A 14,065-nucleotide genomic window follows, 5' to 3' on the forward strand; every position below is an offset into this window, starting at 1 on the left:
AAGGGATCGGTCCTGTCAAACTAACCTGATCAGCTTTTATGAGGAGGTGAGCTCAAGACTGGATCGGGGTGAATCGCTGGATGTCATATATCTTGATTTTTCCAAAGCATTTGATACGGTGCCACATAAAAGGCTCGTACATAAAATGAGAATGCTTGGGCTGGGGGAGAATGTGTGTATGTGGGTAAGTAACTGGCTCAGTGATAGGAAACAGAGGGTGGTTATTAATGGTACATACTCTGAGTGGGTGACTGTTGCTAGTGGGGTACCACAGGGGTCAGTTTTGGGTCCTATTCTTTTTAATATATTTATTAATGACCTTGTAGAGGGATTGCATAGTAAAGTATCAATCTTTGCAGACGATACTAAGCTCTGTAACGTGGTTAACACAATAGAGGACAGCGCACGATTACAAATGGATCTGCATAGGTTGGAGGCTTGGGCTGGGATGTGGCAGATGAGGTTCAACACAGATAAATGTAAGGTTATGCACATGGGGAAGAAAAATCCAGGCTGGGAATATGTATTAAATGGGAAAACACTGGGGACGACTGACATGGAAAAGGACTTAGGAGTTTTAGTTAACAGTAAATTTACCTGTAGCGACCAGTGTCAGGCAGCTGCTGCTAAGGCAAATAAAATCATGGGGTGCATCAAAAGGGGCATAGATGCCCACGACAAGGAAATAATTCTACCCCTGTACAAGTCACTAGTCAGACCACACATGGAATACTGTGTACAGTACTGGGCACCAGTGTACAAGAAAGATATAGTGGAGCTGGAGAGGGTTCAAAGACGGGCAACCAGAGTAATAAGGGGAATGGGAGGACTACAGTACCCAGAAAGATTATCAGAATTGGGGTTATTTAGTTTGGAAAAAAGACGGCTTAGGGGGGACTTAATAACTATGTATAAATATATAAGGGGACAGTACAGAGATCACTCCCAGGACCTATTTATACCCAGGACTGTATCTATAACAAGGGGACATCCTCTACGGCTGGAGGAAAGAAGGTTTCTACATCAGCACAGACGGGGGTTCTTTACAGTAAGAGCGGTGAGATTATGGAACTCTCTGCCAGAGGAAGTGGTGATGGTAAACTCAATAAAAGAGTTCAAAAGGAGCCTGGACGTGTTTCTTGAAAGCAATAATATTACAAGTTATGGATATTAGATTAATAGGGACAGAACGTTGATCCAGGGATTTATTCTGATTGCCATATTTGGAGTCGGGAAGGAATTTTCCCCCTGGTATGGGGCAATTGGCATCTGCTTCATAAGGGTTTTTTGCCTTCCTCTGGATCAACACAGTAGGGACAAAATATGTATATAGGTTGAACTTGATGGACTTTGGTCTTTTTTCAACCTTATGAACTATGTTACTATGTTACCATCATGGCCTCCCTCCAGAATACCACCTCTCAGTATAGAGTCCCCACAACAAACTTTTCTCAAAGGGGTTTACACTTCTTATATTTTCATCAGTAGATGCAGTCTTATCTCCTTATGTAGCTGGGTACGAGGTGTCAGAAACCTCTATAGCACTGTAAGGACATGTCTCAGGACAATATTCTGAAAGGGCAGCAAATTAATTTTATAGCAGAAATGTGATAGACTGTGGGACATACTTCTTATCTACTACTGTCCAGAATCAACTGTAGTCCATCTGCCATTTCTAGGAAGTCTCCGAGGAAATAGCACCCGCTGATTTTGTATCAGACTGGAGTTGCTGAGTTTATAAATCTCAGCCTTCAATTTATGAAGGTATGAAAAGAGAGAATTTGTTACAAGTTGTATAGCATTTCACACTTTTTATGCCATGTTATCTCCCATTATCATGTCTACCCATAGGTAGACTGCGTGAATAAACCAGGAGCCCTAAATGGGGAAAGTAACATAAAACTGGAAAAAAAGGTAGTGGGCCAGATTCAATTTTTAGATTTAAATACATCATATGTTTTAGAATAGCAGTCCTGCAATCTGAAAACTGAATACAATTGATGTAAATATATGAGATTTATTAATGCATTACTGTTTTTATCTTGTTTTTTCATTTGCCATCTATGGAAAAACTGCTCTTCAATTCCTTCTGATAGATTTGCCTCTATATCAAGTAGTGTTTATAATCTTATACCCTCTGCGGGTCCTCGGGTAGTGGTGGTTGTTTGGATTGATAGCATACAGAAATATAGGCTTCAACAAGACCCCTTTGATCCTGCTAGTATTTTATAAATGAAAATGTTCAGGACCGATTTTGCATTTTGTTGATTTTCCTATAATGTGATTTTTCCTATAATTTACATGATTTTTTTTTAAATCAAAGATCTGTGTACATGAAAGAAGTCACTAAAACAAACTTTTGCGACAAAGATCTCTGCTTTGTAGATATCTGGTGATGATATAACGGTATACAAAAAACAAAATACTGTCTGCGCTTCTCACCCTAATAAAGTTGGCAACAAATATATAAACATAATATAAATGAGAGGTTTTGGTTATATGAATTGACCAAAGCATAATTAAGCTCACCCGCCACGTCAAGGCACACTCTCAATAGGGTGAGAACCTACTCTCACCTCCTACATAGTGGGCACACAAAGCAGTTTATACTGCTACCAAAACCAAATTAATGTGTTGGGGGAGGTGCAATTAAACCTCCTCCCATTTAACCCCTGGACAGCAAGCTGCAACCAGACTAATGAGGAGCCAACAACCTCAAATATGTGCAAACAGGGAAAAGAAAAAATGTCGGTGCGCTAAGCTAGTCTCAGGCTCAAATAATACAAATGTATAATATGAGGCCTACCAAACAGTGTGAGCATGCTGCAAATACAGTGTGTTGGCTGTACAATGTATACAAAAAACAAAATACTGTCTGCGCTTCTCACCCTAATAAAGTTGGCAACAAATATATAAACATAATATAAATGAGAGGTTTTGGTTATATGAATTGGCCAAAGCATAATTAAGCTCACCCGCCACGTCAAGGCACACTCTCAATAGGGTGAGAACCTACTCTCACCTCCTACATAGTGGGCACACAAAGCAGTTTATACTGCTACCAAAACCAAATTAATGTGTTGGGGGAGGTGCAATTAAACCTCCTCCCATTTAACCCCTGGACAGCAAGCTGCAACCAGACTAATGAGGAGCCAACAACCTCAAATATGTGCAAACAGGGGAAAAAAATTAGATTAGTCAGGGTGCCCATGCTGACCCCTGTTCACTGCTGAAACCGCCACAATGGGCACTTGAGCATAAGAACTGGACCATGGAGTAATGGCATCAGGATGCACTATGGGAAGAAGGCAAGCAGGCAGAAGCAGTGTGATGCTTTGGGCAGTGTTCTGCTGGGAAACCTGGGGTCCTGCCATTCATGTGGATGTTACTTTAACATGTACCAAATACCTATGCATGTTGCAGACATTGTACAACCTTTTATGGACACGGTATTCCCTGATGGAATTGGCCTCTTTGAGCAGGATCCGCCCTGTCACAAAGCAAAAATGGTTCAGGAATGATTTCAGGAAGACAACAACATGACCTCCAAATTCCCCAGATCTCATCTGTGCTGAACAAGCAAGTCTGATCCATGGAGGCCCCATCTTGCAACTTACAGGACTTAAAGGATCTCCTGCTAATGTCTTGGTGCCAGATGTCTAGTGGAGTCCATGCCTTGACAGTGACCTACAGTGGTCTCCTCTTGATGCTCCCCCTTTCTCATTATCTCTTCCAGTTCTCTTCATCTCAGCACTCCCTTTGCTCTGGATCTCTTCTCTTTTTTCACTTTATTTCTCCATTCTATTGCCTCCCTTTTGGTTTTTAGCTCTTTGTTCTCTTTATCTTTCCATCTTTCTCTTTATCTCTCATTCTCTTTCTCTCCACTTTCTCTTTATCTCTCCCTTTTCTCCCCTTTCTCTTTTCCTCCTTAACACTTTGGTCTCTCTCCTTTCTTCTTCCTACCTTTCTTTCCTCTTATATCTTTCCCCCTTTTCTTTGATTCCTCTTTTTCTTTGTCTCCTCTTTTTTATTTACCGCATATCTTCAATTTCTCTTTATCCCTCCTCAGATTTCACTTTCTCTTCTCCCTGTCTTTCCCACTTCTCATTATCACGCCCCCTTCTCACTATCTATCCTACTTATTCTCATATCTCCCCTTTGTCTCATTATCTCTTGGTTTTCTCCCTATTTCTCATCTTATTTTATTATATTTGGCCCACCCATTTGGCACACTTTCCCTCCTTACATCACACACCCCATAGCTTAGCTGTACATTTTTCTTAGCTGCTGCAGCAGGGTCATGTGACCTCACGTTATGTGACCACGAGCTGCTTCTGCCTCCCTAGGCCAGTCTAAAATTGTTCACAAAGGGCTGGTCAGACCTGGGCCAGATTAGACGAGTTTGGACCGGCCCCGGCAGCTGAGTGCTCTATGTATGCCTCTGGTGCTGGCGGTATTAGTTTGGGGCCAGTTCCCATAGTCCTGGATAAAGCATACTTTAGCCCCAGAGTCTCTGGGGCTATGAAGTTGAGATTCTGGGCTTCAGTCCTAGTAGCCTCCCCTAGCAACGCCCCTGCAATCAGGTTATTATCTATTTTTCACACTTTGATACAGTATGCCCACATAGATAATTTTTGTGTTGTACAGAATTGCACACTGCTCTTTGTAGCTGCTGGTGTGTTTCACTGGGCACTGAGTTCTCACAATACCTTTATCTAATATGTAGCCACACACACCATTCTCTAGAAAGCAGTTGCTTAAAGATAAATATTTTCTCTGTGTAGATGGGTTTACCTTTAAACACTAGGGCTCTGTGAGGTGAAGAAAAACCTGCTAATCTGGATGGTGGCTGTTAAGAAAATGATTTAGTCGTAGTTTCTTCTAGTCAGTTTGGCATATATGGTGAAATAATAGGGACATTAAACAAAAAAAATGCATTGTGTTAACTTACGATTTTAAATATTGAAAAACAGATAATTTTGCTTACATAATACATTTTTACTTATCATGATAAACTAGATGATAAACATTTCTATATATTAAAGGTGTCTAATAGATAATTGTCAAAACATTACCATTTAAAATAAATTTAAGATAAATGTTATATGCAGTGTGTAAAGAGGACTGGTGCCACCTAGAGTTAAACAAGAAATTAGCATTCTAAAATATCTACAAATAGTCAACATTTCTTACTGCTTTTCTGTTTATTTTTCATACACACAGAGAGAGAAAAATATTGAGGGAGAAATTAAAAAATATAAATATAGAGATGCACAATACACAAAAAGACAGACACACAAAAATGCCTTCACTTTCTCTGTGCATAAGAAATATTTAGCCCATCTAGTTTTCCTAGATTGCCAGAATAGTCCATGATTCTGTATGTTTTGCCCTTGGCCTTACATTCTAGCTTCTTTGTAGACATTCTTATGTCATGAATGTGTAAATTCCTTTACTGAATTAACCTAGAGTTCTCCCTCTTTTACAATATAAATCCATCCTGTAGTTTTTTTTTATATATATTTGTGTCTGTCAGTCATTCTGGAATACCCACTCTTTTGATTTTCCTCCATGCTATACATTTTGAGATTCTTGATATTTTCTTTTTGTAAAAAGACAAAACATTATTATATGCCTTCCCTGCAATCTTTCTAGATGTTTTGTACTTTTCTGAAAATGCACTGAATTAGGTCCAGTCAACTCAGTACAAAGTGGCATTATCACCTCTTTCCCCATCTACCCCATGGTGGATCTCTACTTCTATTCTCTTGGCTTTTTTTAAACAACAAGTGTGGTTAACTTTTCTCTTGGGATGTATACTGTGTTAAGTATATTTCTACTGTATGCAAAAGCCATGAGCCCCAATTCAGAATCTTGAGGCTTTCTTCCCCTGGGAGTCACAGCCAGTTTTAGTCCTCACAAAAGGGATGTCGTCATACAGAAAATGTAGATTTTTGGATACTTTGCTATCGTAGAATGTCCCTTATAAGGAAAAAATGTTGTTAACATCAATCTAACAGTAAATATGTACTTTACTTGCACATTATGGTACTAGGAGAAAATATTACACATCTTTTCATTAATAATAATCAAAATCTACTAGAAACACTTTCACTATTTATGGAGATGGATTGCAGTTTACAAGCATAAAACCCAAACCATTTAAATTTTAGAGCAGTCAATGAAAATATAATATATATTTTTGTTGGTTAATCATATATTTTGACTCATGTTTGTGTTGTGAGGCTCAATTTTAAGTACTACCCTTCTATGAAATATTTCATTCTTGTTATTCATGCACATGCTAGCAGTACTCTGTCAGCCTACATTACTGTTATTTTTTCGTAGTTCATTTTTTAAGTTAAAGCACACAAGGGCAATGTCAAAATCTTATGTTATAGATGCATAAACACATACACAGCGTACTAAACAAAAGATGAAATTGCCATTGACATTTTTAAGGCAATGGATTCTGAGCAAGGCCTCCCTTTGCTGAACTTGAAAACTAATGATATGGCACACTGACTTATACAACTACTTTCATTATTCTAAATAAAATCAAACCGTAGAAAACAACCACATCCCAAACAAAGCGCTGTATGCTATGCATCTGATAAAGCATAGTATGAGTTATATGTCTTCTTGCTCAGAAGACAAGGACCTAATTAATCAAAGGTGGGGGGAAAAAGACCTTGATGGCAAAATGTTTTCCTGTGTTTTGATGAGCATTGTTTTTTTTATAAAGTTTATGTTAGGTAAAGTTAGTAGCTTCAACTCAAACATACACATCATGCTTCTCAACCACACAAAGCAATCTCAGCCACACATACCACACACTCACATGATCAGCTTATTAGTCTCAAGGTGCACTCATTCAATAGGAGCACTGAGTGCTACTACCACTCAGTGCCCGTCTACAGGATATTGTTGGAGAGATGCAATCTGTCTTCCATATCCTTGCTTCAGAATGTTGACAGCCATGCCATTGCTCACAAAGCTTTCTTTAATTTATTCTGCAGGCAACCTGGTGGCCACTATGATCATATTTGTCATAAGCTGTTGGCTCCATTTTTAAAAACTCTGCTCTACACTGAGCATGTTTTGTTTGTCAGGAATTAAGCTTTTTAATTTCTTACTGGAAGAAATGTAGCATTGTATTTTCCAATTTGGGATGCATTGGTTTTGGGGATTAGAACCCGACCCCCCCACCCCCAAGGATCACTGTGTCCCTCAGCAGTGTCATGTAGTACAACAACAGTGAGTGAATTCTTATAGGGTAGTCTTTTCTTCTGTAAGAAAACCATATTTTCTCTTTTCCCATATATTCACATGAGTGAAACATGAGTGCTAGGAACATTTGTTTCTGTTAGGTCTTTCTGGAATGCTAGCCCGTTACATGAATGATCCAATAGAATTAGGAATATTCATATATTGCCCATATACCTTCAACATTATACTCGTAAAGAGGTATAAAAACTCATGTTTACAAGAATGAGGTCTCTTTCTCCTCTTTCTCATGTCTAGAGCATACAGCACCCAAGTTCCATTGTCCTGTTACGATTATCTGTCATTACTTAGTGCTGTACGTATGGTACTTTGTCCATGAAATACAATCTAGAATACATAGAAGCTGTGATTTCGTCTTAACTTTGGTCACATAGACATTTAGATGATTAGACAAAACAAATATCTAACATTTTCATCACAAATATTATTAATGTAAGGTAAGAAGACACACCACACTTAACTGTACTTTTCTTTCCTTCAGTAGACCCTAAATGGTATACCTTCCAAATCATGGTATGTTTTGCGGTAGATGTTAAGTGTTAATTTAGTTTAGTCTCAGCCTACGTTTTCTGTCAAGTTTTATCGATGTGTTTGAATGAACCTCTTTTAAATGTTATTGATGTTTTGTGGTGCATTTAAAAACCAGAACAATTAATACATTGAATTGAACCATGAGCAGCACCTTAACATGTTGTTTTCATTAAATGTTAATATATTCTCAGTAAAGACGTATGGATCAGCTCATTAAGGTAACACGTCTCAGTTTGCAGTCTTTACAGACAAGTGTATAAATAAACAAGTGTGATTAATATTATTTTATTGTTCTTAGGTGCCTATGTGCTTCAGGTCAAAGCTACTGATGCAGATGATCCTACATATGGAAACAGCGCCAGGGTGGTTTACAGTATTCTTCAGGGGCAGCCTTATTTTTCTATTGATCCTAAGACAGGTATTATGATTCCAATTTTTAATGTGCACCTAAATAAATAAACCATAGTCTGTGAAATTTTAATTTGTAATAACATTATTGGTTAATCGCCATGTGATTTATTTTTATTTTTTTTTACACGTTTTTCTAAATTCACAGGTATTTGGTCACATTAACAGCAAATCTTAATAATGCTATTGTAAGTTAAGTAGTTTTAACATTGATAACCCATTTAGTTTTGCTTATGGTTACCTATTTAACACCTTCATAATTGTATTCACTCAGTTCCTCAGTTATTTTCCTATGTAAATTACCAGTATAAAATCTTATAAATCTTTTAAAATGTGCCAATATGCTATTCCTTTTTTTCTGTAGGTGTCATCAGAACAGCTTTACCAAACATGGACAGGGAAGTGAAGGAACAATATCAAGTCCTTATCCAGGCTAAGGACATGGGAGGACAACTGGGTGGACTAGCGGGAACTACTACTATCAATATCACGCTTACAGACGTCAATGATAATCCACCCAGATTTCCTAAGAGTAAGTTATGCGTTTCTTAAAATTCCACATATATGTTGCCATATCTAGCCTTAGTTTAAATATATGAAGTGGGTTCTATTGAAATATACCATTAAGCGCAAACAACAGAAAGGAAATGGCTTACTATGCAAGTTAAATATTAAAAAAAGTGTTTTTTATTAATTTTGTTGGACTGCAGAAATGTGACAAGGTGCATAGTGTGACATCTGTCCATCTGGCTTCCTTAATATGCAATCCATGTCAGTGAATATGGGTAGGCATCCGTAATTACTAGCTCTTACCACTCCAGTTAGGCCAGATAACACATCTACAAGTCTACATGCAGCAGTGTGGTAAGTGCGTTTCATGGTACACAAACTAGCACATACTAAAATATATACATTTGCAAATTGTACACTCATAAGGAACAAGACAACAATAGCAAGTAAACAGACAGCTTAATGCCCCTGACACCCCCCTACTTTAATATACATTCTAACAAACCAAATGAAAAACTTAAAAAGTTCTAGCCTTGGTGCAGCAGTTGCCCTATTTTTCCTTGGTCCAACATCAATAGGAATACTTGTCACACATGCCGCATATGCAAATCCATGGCTGGAGCTGACTGGAGGTGACTATGGGGGGATTCTGCATAATCCCCCATGCGTTTGCAAATTGGACACCCGTAAATTTAAAGGGACCAAGCAGCTATCATATGTGTTAAAGTAAATATGGCTGGAGTGTAATAGCATTTTTTTTTATTTCACAAGTGTTTTGTTTTTATTGCATGTATTTTGCTTTCTTCCGTGGAAAGACAAATTAGTCTACATTTCCATATAACTCAACCAAGAAATTAAATAGAACCAAACATGAAGGCTGAAGGTCAGCTTATGAAATATGAGTTTGCAATATACTCAAGTTGAATTAATAGGGACTCCATAAGCTTACTGTCCTGCCTCTTCAAGTGGATTATGGATATGTATCACATATAGATCAATACACTGTGATATAAATCAGGGGATGAAAAATGAAGGCAATTTATACTGGACTACTCATTCTAACACTAAATTTATAATGTTTGCTCAGTGTTTATTTCTGACTCCTGTATTTTATCTGCCTTCTTAATTTTAATACTTTTAGGCCAAAATAAATATGTGAGAATTCTTGGAATGTTGATTTACCGGTATTTGTTTTACATCTATAAATAATATACACAGTATATATACCATAACTTCACTGTTTCTTATTAAGTATACCCATACAAAGTATATAGTAATTGTTTTTAATTATTTTTCTGTGAAACCATAACATTTATTAGAACTAATATATGAAAAGTATGAACATTGGAAAAGAAAACATTTTCACAAATTAGCTTAATATTGACTTCCACAGAATAGGTGTCTTGGCTGAAGCAAAAACGGTTTATGTTCATCAACACTATTGAACTACAGTAATAGCCTACAAGTTTGTAGGTTTCTCAAGGACAAAATTCTCAGTTACACACAAACCATTTTTTTTTTCTTTCTAATGTCTTAATATATTTGGGTTGGTATATAGTAAATTTTGTTATGTTATACTGGAAGGTGATGTTTTTTGTAAACTGTTCACTTTTTTTCTAAGTTCCTTATTTTTTCATACCAGAGTTCAGATCCTGTTGTAGTCTTTGTAAACTCCAGGGATATGTCTAGTAACTAGAGGGTATTCACCGATGATGTCATTACAAGGTACATGCACTATATAACCAAAAATATATGGACATTTGACGAACACACCTATATGAGCTTGTTGGACTTCCCATTCTAAAACAATGGATAATAAATATGTAGCCCCTCCGCTTTTGAGGGTTTAACAGCCTCTACTATTCTGAGAAGACTTTCCAACAGATTTTTGAGTGTGTCTGTGGGAATTTGTGCCAATATGTTTGGTCAGACAACGATGTTGGATGAGAAGGCATAGTTCGGAATCAGCATTCCCCAAAAGTGGATCCTTATGTCCTTATGTCACGCTGGGAACTCCAGAGAACATGTTTCCACTGCTACAGAATCCAGTGGCAGTGTATTTTACACCACTCCAGCTGACACTTGGCATTGTGCATATTGATGTTTGGCATGTGTGCAGCTGCTCGGCCATGGAAACCCATTTCATGAAGCTCCCGACACACAGCTCTTGCGCCCATGTTGGTTCCAGAGGCATTTTTAACTCTGTAGTGAGTAATGTTACAGAGGACAGGCATTTTTTATGCGCCACTTCAGCACTCTGAGTATGGTCTACCGATTCATGGCTGCATGCCTTTTTATTTGGTATCCAGCAATCCCAACTTTTAGGTTGCTCATATTTTTTACTTAAGGGGAAAATTGAAGTAGGCATTTAGTTATGCTTTGGGAGCTGAGAATACAGATAATGAGGACATTTTATTACCACTTGCTGAAAATCATCAATCCAAACAAAAACAGATCATGTGACTTTGAATAACTATTGTCTCTTTCAATACTTTCAAATCAATGTATCAATTCTAGTTGACCATGAAAATTATGTTTTTTCAGATGTGTGTGCCCGTCAAGATAGATTGCTCGTTGAATAGATATGTAGAGTTAACAAAATCCTCTTTCCTCTTCATCTACTTTGAAAGTTTTTAATATTTTTAAAATTGGACATAGATTTCCTATACTAAATTAATCACATTTTGACTTATGTGCACCCATGCAGAAGAAGCTTTAAAACATGCAGTGTTGGTAAGAATTAGAACATTATTTTGGGTAAAGGTTGAATGCCACAGTATGTTCATATGTGACCTCCTTTTCTTTTAAAGCTTAGTATTGCATGTTACTCTGAGGGCTATTAATCCCTTGATGACAACTGGCATTATGGGGTTACACGAGTATAGAAAGCAATCAAGCAATTACATGAGTGTAGAAAGCTGGTGTTTATGCAAGATGGTGGTGCTCTCCAGACCCTCCTGATAACGTTGAGCCAGTGCAAGTCAATGGAGCTCAGTGATCAGTTAAATAAAATTAAAAAATATATTGAAAATGTAATTTAATACAGTTTAAAAAAAAAAATATCCCAGTGCTGTCACCATAACATCATAAGCGAAATCATCCAGTTCAAAGAAATTATGTCCAAAAAATGTAAAAAAATAAAATTGGTGCTGTATCTTCCCAAAAATCCTGGCGTGAAAAGAGTTACAATACCACCATTTGAAATGCCCTGGGGTGATCTCATTTAAAAAAAAATGGTTTGATGTGGGTAAAGTGAACTGACCGGCTTCAAAGCTGTCCCAAACGGCACATGGGGGCTGAATGACCGGTTTTGAAAAATTCGTTTTGCAATAGCAATATGCTACTGGGACGTATTGCCCTGTAACTTGCAAAAAAAAGCAAATAAACACTAAGGCATTTGTAGATGAGTAAAAAAAAATTAAAACAAAAGTAAGAAGCTTTTTTTTCTATTTTTTTTTTATAGTAGATACTATGATTAAAATACTAGTATTTAAAGATTTTGTCCTATAAACAAACAATACTGTATGTAACTTGTGTGTGTTCAGTAAATGAGAGAGACAGAAATTACAGCTAAACCTGAACACTGCAGAAATGTTCCATTGTCATGAAGGGTACAAAAAAACAAAACAGCTCTGTTCTTAAGGGGTATAATGTCTACATTCTTTAATGTCTATCCATAAACCAATAATTTGACTTCTCTTTGTGATATCAAAGTTAAACATATTTTCCAAAAGGATTGAATTTTATCACCATAGCCTGTTTTGGTGGATCAGTATGTTTTCTTTAAAGGCAATTAAAAGCAGTTTTTGAACATGTAATATCAATTGTATGGAATCATTAGAATGGGTCTATAGTTGAAATTACTATATTAATGTTTTTAAACTATTATGTGTGCATTCATAATAATAGAATTTAATAAGGGTAGGATATGTGAGCCAAAATGTCTTTCCTGAGACCAAAGTCTGCTTATATGGTGTATTGCCAATAGCTTTTGCTGCAAATGTTAAATAAAATGACTATGGAATGTTGCCACAGATGCTAAACTATATCGTCTTCACTCATCAGGTATATTTCATTTAAAAGTACCAGAGAGTTCTCCGGTTGGGTTACCGATTGGTAGGATACGAGCTGTTGATCCTGACTTTGGGCGAAACGCAGAAATTGAATATAATATTGTTCCTGGAGATGGTGGAAACCTTTTTGACATCAAAACGGATAACGACACACAAGAAGGAATATTATTTCTTAAAAGGGTAACTTTAACCACACAAGTATACAATTTTCATATATTATGAAAAGATATTGGCCATTAGTGGTTTTAAGTAACTTAACCACTAATGGTCTTTAAATAATTTAATATCTCCAAATGCTGTAAATATATTGATCTTATTAAAATGCATTATGCATGTGGATATTATAATATGTAATATTATGCTATATGATTTTTCAATTATATTGTAAGCAAATGCTATATATATGTTCATTACCGGTCAGAAAAATATACTTGCCGTTTTTACAGAAACATTGTTATTTTCACTGATTTTAGAACAGTAACAAGTAGTACAGGAGCATACAAATTGTAGACTGACAGAGGTTAGGGAACAGATTGTTGATTGGACTGTGCGCAAATGTTTTGTGAGTAAAAAAGTCTATGTCAAAGGGAATCAATAATTGTTAAGAAGCGGAACAAGAGAGATATTTAGTTTAGGGTGGAATGATCAAAATTTGGTATTGCTTGCAAAGTAAATGACAGCTCACTTTCAGTTGACTTCGTTGTGCATTAGTATTATGAATTGAATTAATTATTATTTTTAGTGGACCGCAATACTTAGTATGTTATACCAGGACTGGAATGGCAATGGCTCTTTAAGTCTTTGTTTTTATACTGACATAGCATGTGGCTGGGTATATGCATCTGTGCTGCAGGTGCCACTCTGCAGCACCTGATCAGCCGGTGGAGCCCAGTTTGCCAGATAGCCAGTCCCGGACAGTTTTTTTTTTTTCTTCTTTTATTTCATATTTTTTCAGTTAGCAGAACGTGAGGATACATGTGGTATTGCAATTTAACAAAATAAATATTTTTTTAGACACAAATACTAACTCTCTATTAACTATATCATGCAATGGAATAATACAGACGGTACTGTGAGATCTCACATTTCTATTTACTTTCTTTGCAAGCTATTTAAGAGTAAAGCTTGTAGTGAAATTTTCATATAAAGCCACTAGATGGCAGTGCTGGACAAAAAAATGTCCAGATAGTTGTATTTTTTGAGCTCTGGTGAAAAACATTTGTGCTGTAATAATTTTTATCTGACAGCACAACCTA

At 36.7% G+C, this 14,065-nt stretch overlaps 1 protein-coding gene across 2 annotated transcripts in view; it reads left to right on the forward strand.

Annotated features, from left to right (window-relative positions):
• LOC149302555 (cadherin-12-like) overlaps positions 1 to 14,065 on the forward strand; it is an 81,985-nt gene that overhangs the window by 50,698 nt on the left and 17,222 nt on the right. Inside the window, exons 3-5 of one of the 2 annotated variants that reach the window (XM_089482343.1) lie at positions 8,117 to 8,236; positions 8,591 to 8,758; positions 12,802 to 12,989. In XM_089482343.1, coding sequence (XP_089338469.1) covers positions 8,117 to 8,236; positions 8,591 to 8,758; positions 12,802 to 12,989 — 476 coding nt within the window. The remainder of the gene's footprint in view (positions 1 to 8,116; positions 8,237 to 8,590; positions 8,759 to 12,801; positions 12,990 to 14,065) is intronic. The other variant, XM_089482344.1, reaches the window with a different exon arrangement.

This window comes from Sceloporus occidentalis, unplaced genomic scaffold (assembly GCF_023333645.1).
Source record: "Sceloporus occidentalis isolate IW3139 unplaced genomic scaffold, rSceOcc1.0.p SCAF_18, whole genome shotgun sequence".
NCBI lineage: Eukaryota > Metazoa > Chordata > Lepidosauria > Squamata > Phrynosomatidae > Sceloporus > Sceloporus occidentalis.